The 12,656-nt window shown below is 54.0% G+C and overlaps 4 protein-coding genes across 4 annotated transcripts; 1 reads left to right on the forward strand and 3 right to left on the reverse strand.

Moving 5' to 3' along the window:
* Nucleotides 1-2,193: 2,193 nt before the first annotated feature.
* On the forward strand, nucleotides 2,194-3,445 carry PG994_002810 (glyoxylate reductase; the record flags this gene model as incomplete). Its single annotated transcript, XM_066854219.1, has 4 exons — nucleotides 2,194-2,234; nucleotides 2,370-2,558; nucleotides 2,642-3,008; nucleotides 3,101-3,445. The coding sequence occupies 4 exons, from the start codon at nucleotides 2,194-2,196 to the stop codon at nucleotides 3,443-3,445; spliced, it is 942 nt and encodes a 313-aa protein (XP_066720074.1).
* A 1,089-nt stretch (nucleotides 3,446-4,534) lies between these two features.
* PG994_002811 (adenosylhomocysteinase) lies at nucleotides 4,535-5,842 on the reverse strand (the record flags this gene model as incomplete). The annotated part of the gene is made up of 1 exon (XM_066854220.1): nucleotides 4,535-5,842. The coding sequence occupies one exon, from the start codon at nucleotides 5,840-5,842 to the stop codon at nucleotides 4,535-4,537; it is 1,308 nt and encodes a 435-aa protein (XP_066720075.1).
* Nucleotides 5,843-7,320: 1,478 nt separating this feature from the next.
* On the reverse strand, nucleotides 7,321-8,648 carry PG994_002812 (Eukaryotic translation initiation factor 3 subunit H; the record flags this gene model as incomplete). Its single annotated transcript, XM_066854221.1, has 3 exons — nucleotides 7,321-7,882; nucleotides 7,937-8,406; nucleotides 8,595-8,648. 3 exons carry the CDS (start codon nucleotides 8,646-8,648, stop codon nucleotides 7,321-7,323), a joined length of 1,086 nt encoding a protein of 361 aa, XP_066720076.1.
* A 1,338-nt stretch (nucleotides 8,649-9,986) lies between these two features.
* On the reverse strand, nucleotides 9,987-10,739 carry PG994_002813 (uncharacterized protein; the record flags this gene model as incomplete). The annotated part of the gene is made up of 2 exons (XM_066854222.1): nucleotides 9,987-10,200; nucleotides 10,279-10,739. The coding sequence occupies 2 exons, from the start codon at nucleotides 10,737-10,739 to the stop codon at nucleotides 9,987-9,989; spliced, it is 675 nt and encodes a 224-aa protein (XP_066720077.1).
* Nucleotides 10,740-12,656: the final 1,917 nt, after the last annotated feature.

Below are 12,656 nucleotides of genomic sequence, written 5' to 3' on the forward strand. Positions count from 1 at the left end.
GAAAGCCTTTAGGCGTTCATACTAGAGTTGGGTCTGCGTTGCTACGATGTATAGGGCAGGCCCTTGGAGAATCAAAGGCCGCCAAGAGTATCGTTGGATCGCCTGCACGATGTCCCCAAGGATGATGGCAGACGACGCCGTCATCTCGATTGAACACCAAATCTTGAAGCTGGCGTGCCGTGCCAATCAGCGGCTACGCCATACACACGCACGTTCGGATCGACATGTTTTGAATACGATGTATGACTATGTGTTCCAATGGAACAACAGAAAAACAAAATTGGCGATAGAGAAGAGACTATGCTAGAGAAATTTCCATGAAAAAGATGACGGATTGAGGGTCAAGGGGATTAATGCTAGGGATAATTGTAAGGGGCGGAATGGGCCACGGTTTGGCAATCTTTGGGCGTGGAAGACATTTGTTTTCGGGGCAACTGCTCTACCTTCTTCTACCTCGAGCATACACACGTACAGCGCGGACCCATACCAACTTTGCCCGATGCTGATAGATATGAAAGAGAGAAAGAAAAAGAAACAAAAAGCAATTGCCCTTCCCACCCTGAGTTCAAGATATTGGTTGACGTGGCGATCAAACGAAAAGAGCCAATGCGCATTGCTGGCACCTAGGTACAGATTCCGGCCGGCACGTCAAATGCCCAGGGACTTACGCGCTTCGATATCGCTTGTCGTGGGGGTGGTGGGACGCGGAGTCGGTACTACCCTACTACCTACGACCACTACCTACCTGCGTCAGATGTATACGGGGACAAGCACTCTCAGCATGCAACACCGGCAAGGCAGCTTGCCGCTCTCTGGCCTGGATCCGTATATTAACCTTCAGTTGAGGAATCGACCACCTACTTACTCTATGCCGTGACCTGTGCGCGATGTCGTTGTCGGCGACTGCTGGACGCTCTGCACTCTCTGCCAGGCCGGTGATAATCTCGCGCCACTGCGTCCATTGTAAGAAGACTTAGCGATGCGGTCAGCGGCGACTGACCAATGGTACCTAGTCCGTGATAGGTTGAGAGGAAGCCAACCACTGCACGCGGAATATCCGGATGTTCATCCCAACACAGGTCTGGCCGGCAACACCATACCCCCCACGTAACGCAGAGGGGTGCTGTAGGTTGAGGTAGGTAGTAAGCAAGGTAATACATACTACCACGACTTGGGCTATGATGCACGCGCACGCACGCACGGTCAGCGGTACGAAAGGGTGGCGGCTGACCGGTTATACAACAGCTGTGATAAGGTCGAACCAGGGGGCGGAAACGCAACACTTACACAGATAAGCTATCATTGACAACTCGTCGGGAGTAACGACAAGGCAAGCGGTGTTCTTCTCGTTACTCATTCGCTTAACCTAGAAGGCTCTCCCGCCTTGGGTTCCAGACGACCGGGTCCAGCGCCTCATCCTCCATATATCTGCTAGGGATGATACGATACACATATAGGTTATCTGCTCAATCCTTGCGTTTTATGCATCCAGCGACCCCTTCCCCATGGGGTCTGGATAGTAATGGGAACTGCATGCATTCATTGATTCCTATGACCAAACCCTTACTTCATTCAACAACAGTATTGCCGACCCTGGGCAAAGGAAGGGACTCGACAACAGACAGATATAAAAGCTCATTGGTTGGTTGCTCCAACACGAAAATAGGAGAACTTTCCCACCCCCGCACTTTTTCTCCATCATCCAAGATCTCCCCATCCATCATCCCTGCCCACTCATGGAAACCCCGCCTCCACAGTGATCTACATTAACTGACTGGCCTTCGGCTATTCCCGCGTATTGGGGTATCAAGCCAGCGAAAGGTGCCGGCTTCATAACAGAAGCCTCGACACATCTTGATCCCGATCTGGTTTTTGTCATGCCCTGGTTATAAAACCGCGGCATCTTCTGCTTCGCTGGGAATCCCTTATTCTTAAAAAACATATCTCTACCTACCCTGCTCAATTTACACACTCGGCTCCTACTCTTTTCCTCGATAACACTAACAACTTGTTTCCGGGACTGCATTACAGGAATCCGAGCCGAAGCGACAATCCTGGGGCCATAACAAAAGCGGCCCCCCTTGCGAACAATTCCCTCGGAGCACCAAGACTTAACAACACTCGTAATACCTACTTCTTTACCTAGAACACCCATAAGATACCCTGAATACGACTCAACTCAAATCTCCCAAGATGAGTCGGCCACAGGTCCTTCTTCTCGGCGAAGTTAAGCAGTAAGTTACTTCCACATCCTTATTCACGAGAGTACCTATCTCTCTTGCTTGTTTTATTATTCAAAGCGTACGACACGGCTGTAATCACGTGGGGAAAAGAAACAGCCGATAACTACTAACCGAACCAACCCAAAGCGCGCACGAGACCTGGTCCGTCATCGCCCAGCAAGCCGACGTCGTCGTCCCGCAGTCGACGGACCGCGCCGGCTTCCTCGAGGAGTGCCGCGCGGGCGCCCTCGACGGCGTCGTGGCCGCGTACCGCACCTTCGGCTCGACGGGGACGACGGGCCGGCTCGACGCGACGGCCGTCGCGCTGCTGCCCGCGTCGCTGCGCTACATCTGCCACAACGGCGCGGGTACGACAGCATCGATATCGCGGCCTGCACGGCGCGCGGCATCGGTGTCAGCCACACGCCCCACGCCGTCGACGACGCGACCGCGGACTTGGGCATCTGGCTCATGCTGGGCGCGCTGCGGAACCTGGCGCCGGGGCTGGGCAGCCTGCGCGCGGGCCGGTGGCGCGACGGCGACGGCGGCAATCCGCCCGGCAAGGGCCACGACCCGCGCGGCAAGACGCTGGGGATCCTGGGCATGGGCGGCATTGGCCGCAACATGGCGCGCAAGGCCGCCCTAGCGTTCGGCATGAGGGTCGTCTACCACAACCGCACGCGCCTGGCCGCGGAGGACGAGCGCGAGGCCGGGGAGGCGACGTACGTTGGATTCGAGGAGCTGTTGCGCGAGAGCGATGTCTTGAGTCTGAATCTGCCCCTGAATGTAAGTCACACAACCAGCTTCCTCTCCTCGACCCTGTAATTCTCTAAAACACGCAACTAACTAACTAATCTCCGTCTCCGCGATCCCCACAGCCCTCCACCACCCACCTAATCTCCCACCCCCAACTCGCCCAAACCAAACCGGGCGTCGTCCTCGTCAACACGGCCCGCGGCGCCGTCGTCGACGAGGCCGCACTGGCCGCCTTCCTGGACCGTGGCCACGTCGCGGCCGTGGGGCTCGATGTGTACGAGCACGAACCGGAGGTCCACCCGGCCCTGCTGCGGAACCCGCGCGCCCTGCTCGTGCCCCACATGGGCACCTGGACCGTCGAGACGGAGCGCGCCATGGAGGAGGCCACCATGGCCAACGTGCGCAGCGCGCTGGCGGGCACGGGGCTGACGAGCGGCGTGCCGGAGCAGAGGGGGTTGGCGTTCTGAGGAGGGAAACAGGGAGCGGGTTGGGGGGGACGAGGAAGTGATGGGGAGAGAAGAGGCGAGGAACCACGTACGGACGAAAGGTCGACGAGAAATGCAAAGTGCAAAACCCGGGCGCTGGATGAGCCGGGGGAACGGATCACAATTGAGCGGCTATGACGAAGATCACGGCTCCGTAGGGTTTTCTCTCTCTATTCCTTCTAATAACGCAGATTATGAGAGCCATTTAGGGGCACTGCGTGTAGGAAAAGACCCAGTCGACCCCGGGACAGGACGCGAACAGAGAAAACATTCACTCAATACCCGGACTTTGCGGATTGGATTCGCGGCTGCTTCCTGAGCAGACCGAATCAAGGTTATTTGGAGTACGAGACTAAGGTAGACAGGTTGAATTTGGGTTCGGTGGGAAGGATGCCGTAGAAGAATTAGATCTGTGCGGACCTAGGTAGGTTTTGAGTGACGGGCTCTTCCTAAGTGGTATCAGTCAATAATGAATAATCGCCCTGCAGTGTTCACGGAGCTGGGCAGCGAGACGGTTTCCCTTCGAGTTACGAGTAGGAAGAGTATCGAAACATCAAGTAAACATTGCGGACCTTTTCACTTTAAGAGAGGGACGGATACTATGCTCATCATTGCTTCTCTATTGGTTGAAGCCCACAGACCCGGTTGAAGGGTCATCACGCCACTTTAAGTGACTGTCATCTACTTAGCTTCGTCTAAGCTTCTCGTGGAAGCCGACGATTTTGGTCTACACCGGTAGACCCAGGTAACCATCCTATACCTGCCCTTTCGTCAAGTGACGAAGTCGTCAAAATAAAAAATAAAACGCCATGAGGGGAATCATGCATCATATCAGTTCTGTGCCAACGCCTTTTGTTGAAAAAATGGTGCCCGCTATGACCCTTTTAGGATTCCCGAAAACAATCAAGAATAGATGTCCCAGCCCCGTGCCATTATATGCCGTAAATGCTTGTTGAAAATTGCCGGAATGTGACCCATCCGAACAATTACAGAGAAAGGGGTTGGAGGAATACAGCGGAACAGAGATAACTTAGTATCGGTAGTGGTCGGCCTTGTAGGGACCCTCGACCTCTAGACCAAGGTACTCGCTCTGCTGGGGGTGAGCTTGGTAAGCTCGACGTTGCAGTGAGACAAGTGAAGTCTGGCGACCTCCTCGTCGAGGATCTTGGGCAGGACGTAGACACCAACGTCGAGCTTGCCAGCCTTTGCGAAAGCGACGTACTTCTCGCCGAAAGCCTTGTCCTCAGCCTTGAACAGCATGATCTGGGCAAGGACCTGGTTGGCGAAAGAGCAGGACATGACGAACGAGGAGTGGCCAGTGGCGCAGCCCAAGTTGACGAGACGACCCTCAGCCAGGAGGATGATGTGGCGGCCGCTGGGCATCAGGAAGCGGTCGACCTGGGGCTTGATGTTCTGAACGCTGCTGGCGTTCTTCTTCAACCAGGCGACGTCAATCTCGCAGTCGAAGTGACCAATGTTGCAGACAATGGCATCGTTGGGCATCTCAGAGAAGTGCTTGCCGACAATGATGTCGCGGCAGCCGGTGGTGGTGACGTAGATCTGACCAACCTTGCAAGCCTTCTCCATGGTGGTGACCTCGTAGCCGGCCATGGCGGCCTGGAGGGCGTTGATGGGGTCGACCTCGGTAACGAGCACGCGGGCACCCATGCCGTGGAGGGCCTGGGCGCAACCCTTGCCGACATCACCGAAACCACCGACAACGGCGATCTTGCCAGCAATCATGACATCGGTGGCACGCTTGATACCGTCGACCAGAGACTCACGGCAACCGTACAGGTTGTCGAACTTGCTCTTGGTGACACTGTCGTTGACGTTGATGGCGGGGACAAGGAGAGACTTGTTCTTGAGCATGCGGTACAAGTGGTGGACACCGGTGGTGGTCTCCTCGGAGACACCGTAGCAGTCCTTGAGCATCTCGGGGTACTTGTCGTGGACGAGGTGGGTCAGGTCACCACCGTCATCGAGGATGAGGTTGAGCTTCTTGCCGTCCTTGAAGGCGACCAGCTGCTGCTCGAGGCACCAGTTGTACTCCTCGTCAGTCTCGCCCTTCCAGGCAAAGACGGGGACACCGGCGGCGGCAATGGCGGCAGCGGCGTGGTCCTGAGTGGAGAAGATGTTGCAAGAAGTCCAGGTAACCTCAGCACCGAGAGCAGTAAGGGTCTCGATGAGGACAGCGGTCTGGATGGTCATGTGCAGGCAACCGGCGATACGGGCACCAGCGAGAGGCTGGTCAGCAGCGTACTTCTGGCGGATCGACATCAGACCAGGCATCTCGACCTCGGCCATCTCGATCTCCTTGCGGCCAAAGGCGGCAAGGGACAGGTCGGCGACCTTGAACTTAGAGGCGGGAGCAGACATCTTGGCGGAAGCTGATTTGAAGACACGAAAGTAAGTGATTATTTTGTTTTTAGGTCTCTGGAGAGAGTAAAGGAAGAGCAAAGCCAAGTGGGAAGACTTACTGGGTGGGAAAATGTAAGCAACGATGGAAGTGCGGGGTGAAATGGCAGAACTTCTTCACTACTAGTGGGTCGATCGAGTTAGCCACGCCACGAAAGAACCGTCGATTTCGCTGGAAAAAGAGAAACAACTGCGAATTGGTTGAATTGACTCTGGAGGGAGAACACAGAGGTAATTGACTTACAGGAAACTTGGGAAGAAGATGTGGTTATTGGGGGGGGAAGAAGATGGGAGAGGAAGAGGGAGAGAAGATTCAGAAAGCGAAAGTGGGATGAGGACCCTTAGTGGACTTTATGGGGGACAAGAGACCCCGACTCGAGCAGAACCAATACGAATGCGATCCCAACCAATTCCCAGACAGAAATTTGCATGTCGGTGTCCCCCTAGATGCTGGCAGTCTTTTTTCTCCCGGCCAATCTCTGCTGCACCAGCCTGGAACCTGTCTAGTACAGGACCACAATCTGAAGTACCCCTCCAACCGCGGGGCCTTCGGGCTGTCTGTTAACTGTTTGGGTGATCGTGTGCAGAAGCCTGAACTCTGACTGGTCCGTTGGCCGGTTGCTCAGGCAAAACGTGGGCACTAGCCGTCTGGAAAACCCCTCCAAGACTGCGAGGAACCTGCAATCTTTACCCCACCATGAGATATCTCCCTAGGTTCGGCATTCTTGGGTGGGAGACACGGGTCAATTCTATCAGCTGTATCGATGGCCCGAAAGTCCCCTCTTTTTGACAGAATACGACATACATATTTCAGATATTGTTCATAGAGTTGAGTGTAGAAAGCCGTGATGGCATTGGCTATCTCCAATTGTCTTTGTATGGCTCGATTCAACATATCTATTGACGGTTTGCTTCACCACCGAAAGTCACCGCCTGATGCTGACAAGAGGGGGACGGGAAGAAGGTAGGTACCTAGGTAACCTAGGGACTTCGATGGCATGGGATGTGCGCATGTCTCTCTCTCGCATGTACAAATGTCTCCGAACCTCCACTCCTGATTCGGCGCTCAATCAGCCCAGGTAACCCTTACAGCTCGGAAAAACACCGCTCACCGAGACATTGTCTTCATCCTGTTCCGCTTCAGCTAAGACGACGGCGAGATCTCCATGGCCATTAAAAGCTCCGGCAGCGCGGAGCCTGTCATAAGTCTCGAGCAAACTCTACCCGAGTGCTAAAGTGTCTAGAGCTGAATACATTGAACGTCGTGTAAACAAGCCTGAATCATTGCCAGGCCGACAAGCCATAAGAAACCCCCAACGCCGGGCCAGATGCATCATCCCTAGATTTTTGTTTCATCAACCCCTTTCCCCTCCCACCGCCAGAAAGGGCTGGCCTTGTCTTCATGCCTCTCTGATCTATCTATACTAGCGTGCAGACCTCTATTCGGGGAGGAGGTTGCCGCGAACCGCAAACATCTTGGCGCTCACATTTGCTGTGAACCCGTCAATCTGCTTGCTGTATTGCTCCACCTGCTTCGCGTTCAGCATGCCCTCGAGGCGGCTGGGCTCCTGAGGCAGCTTGAAGATTCTCTGCCACTCATCCTCGGGCAGCGGCTGCTGCTTCGCGGCAACTCGGGCGGCGTTCTCCGCCTTGCGCTTCGTCTGCCATGCTGTGATCTTGGTCTGCTCACGGGCCATCTGGCGTTGGTAGTACTGGTGGTTGTTGAGCTCGGTGTAGTGAGACTCGATGCTGTCGAGCAGCAGATCGCACGACTTCTCGAGGAAGGGATCTATCGAGAGCTCCAGAGTATCGACCGAAGGGTACAGAGGTGTCTTTTGGTCGGCTCGGCGGATGTCGGCTAGAGATGTGGGCATGGCAGCCTCGGCCTTGGCAGGCACGCCGGGCAGCTGGTGGAGGAAGGAGGTAAGGAGGTGCGAGTTGTGAACGTTAACGGGGAACTCGACGAGGATTTCCTTGAAGCTGAGCTTCGACTTTTGGAGGCTGTTGCATATTAGACGGCTGGGGTAGCTGAAGTGGGAAGAAGTGAGATCTTACCTCTCCGTTGTGAATTTGCCCTCCTTGTATGCCGCCATGAACTTTTCCGACAGCTTGAAAGCCCGAATGTTGAGGGCGCCCTGTACGCTGCGGCTGACATCGTGCACGAGCGCGATCGTCTTGTCGTTCTCCTTCTGGTAGTGGAACTGGTTCTCAATGAAGCTGGAGCTGAGAAAGTTGCCCATGGTTGCGCTGGTATACCAACCAACGTTGTTGGCATCCACGTTGACTTCCTTCAAGTGCCGGATCATCTCGGCCTGGTAGACGACATTGGCCTTGGCCCGCGGGGCGGCCGCGGCGAGGGCCGAAGCGTCGTTCTGGTGGCTGCCGTCGAGACCAGCAACGTCGGCGATCGGGAAAGGGAAGGTGTTGGTGATTTCGAGGACATTGTTCTGGTCCATGCCGACGATGGATCCGGTGGCGGCAGTAGGGAACTGGTTGGCGCAGTGCTTGACGATCTTCATGACCACCTGTTATACATGCATAGGTCAGCGACCCCTTCATAGCACACATTCATCCTCGTCACCCGTGGCCGATGTCTAACCCAACATCGTCGTCGACGGTGCCATAATGCAGCCAGCGCAAAAATGAGGGGCATATTTGACACTCCACGCCACACCACACCTCACAGCTAAGAAGAAAATCAAGCCAGACATACCAAAGCCTCCACCTGGACCGTCTTGAACGGCACCTCCTTCTGAGCGTCCGCCATGATTGCGATGCGAATTCGTAGGATTGAAAAATGCGAATCCCTAAGCGATCAAGAGTTCGGTAATGCGCTGGCGGCTGTCTTTTCGCGTGTCGATGGGCGTGCCGTTTGGTTGTCGTAGCGGGCAAGTTTTGCTAAATCTGACTGTGGGCAGAAAGCGGAGTAATTGGGCAATAACCACCGCCGAATGAATGCTGTGCTCTTTTGCAGCAGCTGTGGGAAGTGGGGTGATTGATTGATTGATTGACTTGCAGGCTTCACCCAATGCTTGGCTGTTGACCCCTCCATCAATTTGAACTATGAGTCGGGAGGTCGGAGCTTCTGATCTGGCCGTGGCACAGACCTGATTGCTGGATGGCTTGCTGCTGATTAAGTACCTGACGGTTTGAATCCACCCCCCGCGTTTTTGAGGTGTCGTGATGCCCACTCATAGCATGAAACATAGAATTCATCCCACTCTTGAGCCGTATGGCCCCCCACGTCTTTAATGTTGTCATTCGTATTCCAGTTCCAACGACACCTCTTAGAGCCGCATTTTGACTTCAGATGATTCTTTGCTGTGTTTGAAAACGATGTCCTTCGCTGCTTTCTTCCCGTATCCTATACGACATGCTCTCCCACAGACTTCACTGTCGACAAACCTGTCACTTCCACCAATAGCATTCCGCAGCATAGCCGATATATCTACCAACCTTAAGGGGGCTTATCTTTCCTTAAACGGGCAAGGACGCATTACCTTATCCCCTCATCACCATGTTGTTTGCACCTCTCTCGTTTTCCTTCCACGGATCTATACCCGCCCACACGTTGCGAGATAACCGCCACCAGGTTATCAGTAACGGCTCCATTGGTTGGCCGTAGGACTCGGTGAGCGCAAGGAAGGTATCATCCGACAGTCTCGGTTGGGCACCCTGCTGCAGACCGCAGTACGCACGCAGGGAACATAGAAGACATTCAGCGACAGGCCTGATAAGAAGGGCAACCAGGAGGTCGTCTGTCTCGGCTATATGTCTTGCTACGACATTGAATTTCTCCTCAGTACTGGCGGTGGCCATGTCCCAGGCTCTGGTTGCAACTGAAGATCTTCTTTACTTTTTACCTGTCTAATCTATCTCGCAGGTCTATGGTCTTTATTCGTTGGTTAGGACCTCGAAAGCCTATCAACGCCACGCTCAACCCAAATATTTCCAAATCAAGTCCCAAAGCAGATACGCTTTGCATTGCCATATGCCCTAGCAAACCGGATCCCGTTCCGCAGCACGCTATCACTTTTTTCCCTGCTGCTACGCTACGCTGCCATTACCATGTCGGCACCCTTGTGACCAGTCGCCCTGGGCGGACTTAGTCAACCCAGTCGACAATCTCCCAGCTGCTCAGCTCCTCGCGGATAATGAGACGATGCCTGTCAATCCGCCAATCGGTGTACAGGTGTCTGGCCGCACCCGCTGCTTTACGATGTGCTGGGCCAACACCACCTGCTCTTGCATCGTGCTGCGACCTCCACACGCAGGTAGCAAGGTTTCTGCCATCCTTATCGGGCGTGCCGAACCAGTACCTGGTCCCAAGTTAGTACCGAATTTTTGGCTCCCAGCACTCTTCTTGCCACAATGGGGCCAAGAGAATGAGTACTCACTTCAGGAACCCGCCACTTGCGACCGCTTCAGCATGTGCCGCTTTATCCAACTCCCCCAGTTCCGCATACACCGTCGACGGTGGGATCTGCGATCGGAATGCGACGATGTAAAAGTATGTCTCTTTCCATTTGTGTCCCGTCTCGCGGAGCAGATCTCTCAATTCGCCCATGACTTCGGACCAATTAAATGTTTCTGTGTAGGGGGCCGTCGCATAGTCTGGCCGGAGACTCTTCATGTGAACCAAAGCTTTCGCCAGCAGTGCGTTTTCAGTGTCCACTGTTCTCAAGTCCAGACGGTGTTCTTTCTCCGTGTAAGGCGACGTGACCAAGAATGAGCCATCGTCGTCGCCAACCTCGAGTTCAGCAGGGGTGATTTCTTTCGAAGTTATCACGTGCGTCTTTTCGTCAAGTGACACGTTGGGAGCTATTGTCTGCCCCGGGTGTACCTCAGAGATGGCCATGGTATGGACGATGTGTGCTCGCAACGTAAAAGGGGTCTTGAAACGATACGCTAGAGCGCCTTTGACTGTTGGCCTGGTGGTGAAGTCGAGAACTCGAGAGCAGCTTGCGACTTGCTGGTAAGATGATGTGGGAGATTTATGTACTCTGGCTTAGATAGTGCGCTGGAACAAGTGCATGTAAGGTAAGTGACGGACTGACTCGCAATGGTCAAAACTGGATCCGGGCTGACGGACGGCCTTATATGGTGTGAATCCAAGGAGTCGGCCTAGGTACACCGCTAGAGTGAATGACAAGGCGTATGTCGCTATATATAGGCGGGATTGCGAGAGCAGATCCGAATTTCTGTAAAGCGCTACAAGGAACAGGACCATGCGGGAGAGGGCTTCCGCTGGTGGTGCTGCAACCACCTTTCCTTGTCCAAGCAGTGCATGAGCATATTGCGCCATCCCGTAGATTTTGATACCACTCAGTCAAGTCCACGCAAACGGCGCCACGAGTAAAAGAGGTCCTCCTCGACCCCATAACTTTTCTCGAACCTGCCCGATTTTCTCCCCCGAGGATCCTAAGCAGCTCACCTGACTCTGCGATCGAACTCGACCAATTTTTTTTCTTCTTTTCCACTCTAACACTACTTAGCGGCGTGGCTTCCGAGGTCGACATAAGCATACACACTCATTCTCTCGGGTCTAGTACCTGGGCCTAGGGGTCTAGGGGTCCCACATTTCCGCATCTCTGACTTGTGACTTTTCCGGTCTACCTAGGCAAGCCCAGGTCTATAGTAAGGGGTCTAGCCCGAGCCTGGCGCATGCGACGAATCGGAGCACACCGGTCGCTTCGCCTAAGGGCCATTGGCTAGATCACTGTATTCATTACCTACTTCGGGCGTCCTCGTCTTTTCCCACATGACGTGTCACTGTCACATTCACCCACTCTTTTCCCTCCTTTTACCGTTTTCAGTCATTAAGTCCTTCTGATCTGAGACGGGATACCCGGTTGATGTAGGGAAACTTACCTATACATTTCATGGAGAGATATGATGCTATTCATGTAGGTCTCGAGTGTAAAGACGCCTCATATAGTCTATAGAATGGTGCCATAGGGTCGCCATACCCGTTTGCATATTACTTGTCCACTAAATCGGGAGGAAATCTTGTAGGCATTGGCCTATGTCTGCTTCGGCACCGTTCGTACGCCGGCTCGTTTAAGAACTTGGTGGCCATTCGAATCGCATTGTTCATCACAGCGGTCACTTCTTGTCGATTCCGATACGCGGCAGTCGAAATCGCACCGGGAGCAGCAACGCCCAGGATGACTTTCGGCTTCTTCACTGCCTTCCAGACCCTTCTCCCGATTATCTTTCTGACGGGAACTTCAGCCGGATCTCCCCAGACTCGTTCGGACTCGACACGGTTCTGCGCGTACGACTGAGATATGTCGAATCAGACTGGTCTATGTCACATCGTGTATTCCAAGCGAGGTGAGCGTGGCCCTGGAGTGGGTATATGATGCCCACGGACACTTCGCATTAGCGAGTATCCCGTCCAATCTGAACGGATACTTTGGGTGGCCAGAATGGTATCGAGATACGGAACGTAAATGTCGGACTTGACCCATAGACAGAAGACAAGACAGTACGTTCGTGACATGAAATCGATACCGAAATCGTCACGTTTCCGCTCTTGACACTATTCCCGGGCTGGTCGAACCAGCTGGGCAGTGAAAGGTCATGATACTCTTCACCATTAAAGGGCCAAAGATGAATAAGAAAGTCGCCCAACACTGGATACCACGCGCTCGGAGCCTCTACCATATACAAACCTGGTAGCGTTATGGGGGGGCTTGACATCACTACTAAGAAACAACAGCACTCTTGCGTCACTCCTCTGGGAGACTGATAGCAGGTAACAAATGCTGCG

This window comes from Apiospora phragmitis (assembly GCF_038363925.1).
Source record: "Apiospora phragmitis strain CBS 135458 chromosome Unknown utg000003l:1.0-2676785.0:1.0-2680665.0, whole genome shotgun sequence".
Lineage (NCBI taxonomy): Eukaryota > Fungi > Ascomycota > Sordariomycetes > Amphisphaeriales > Apiosporaceae > Apiospora > Apiospora phragmitis.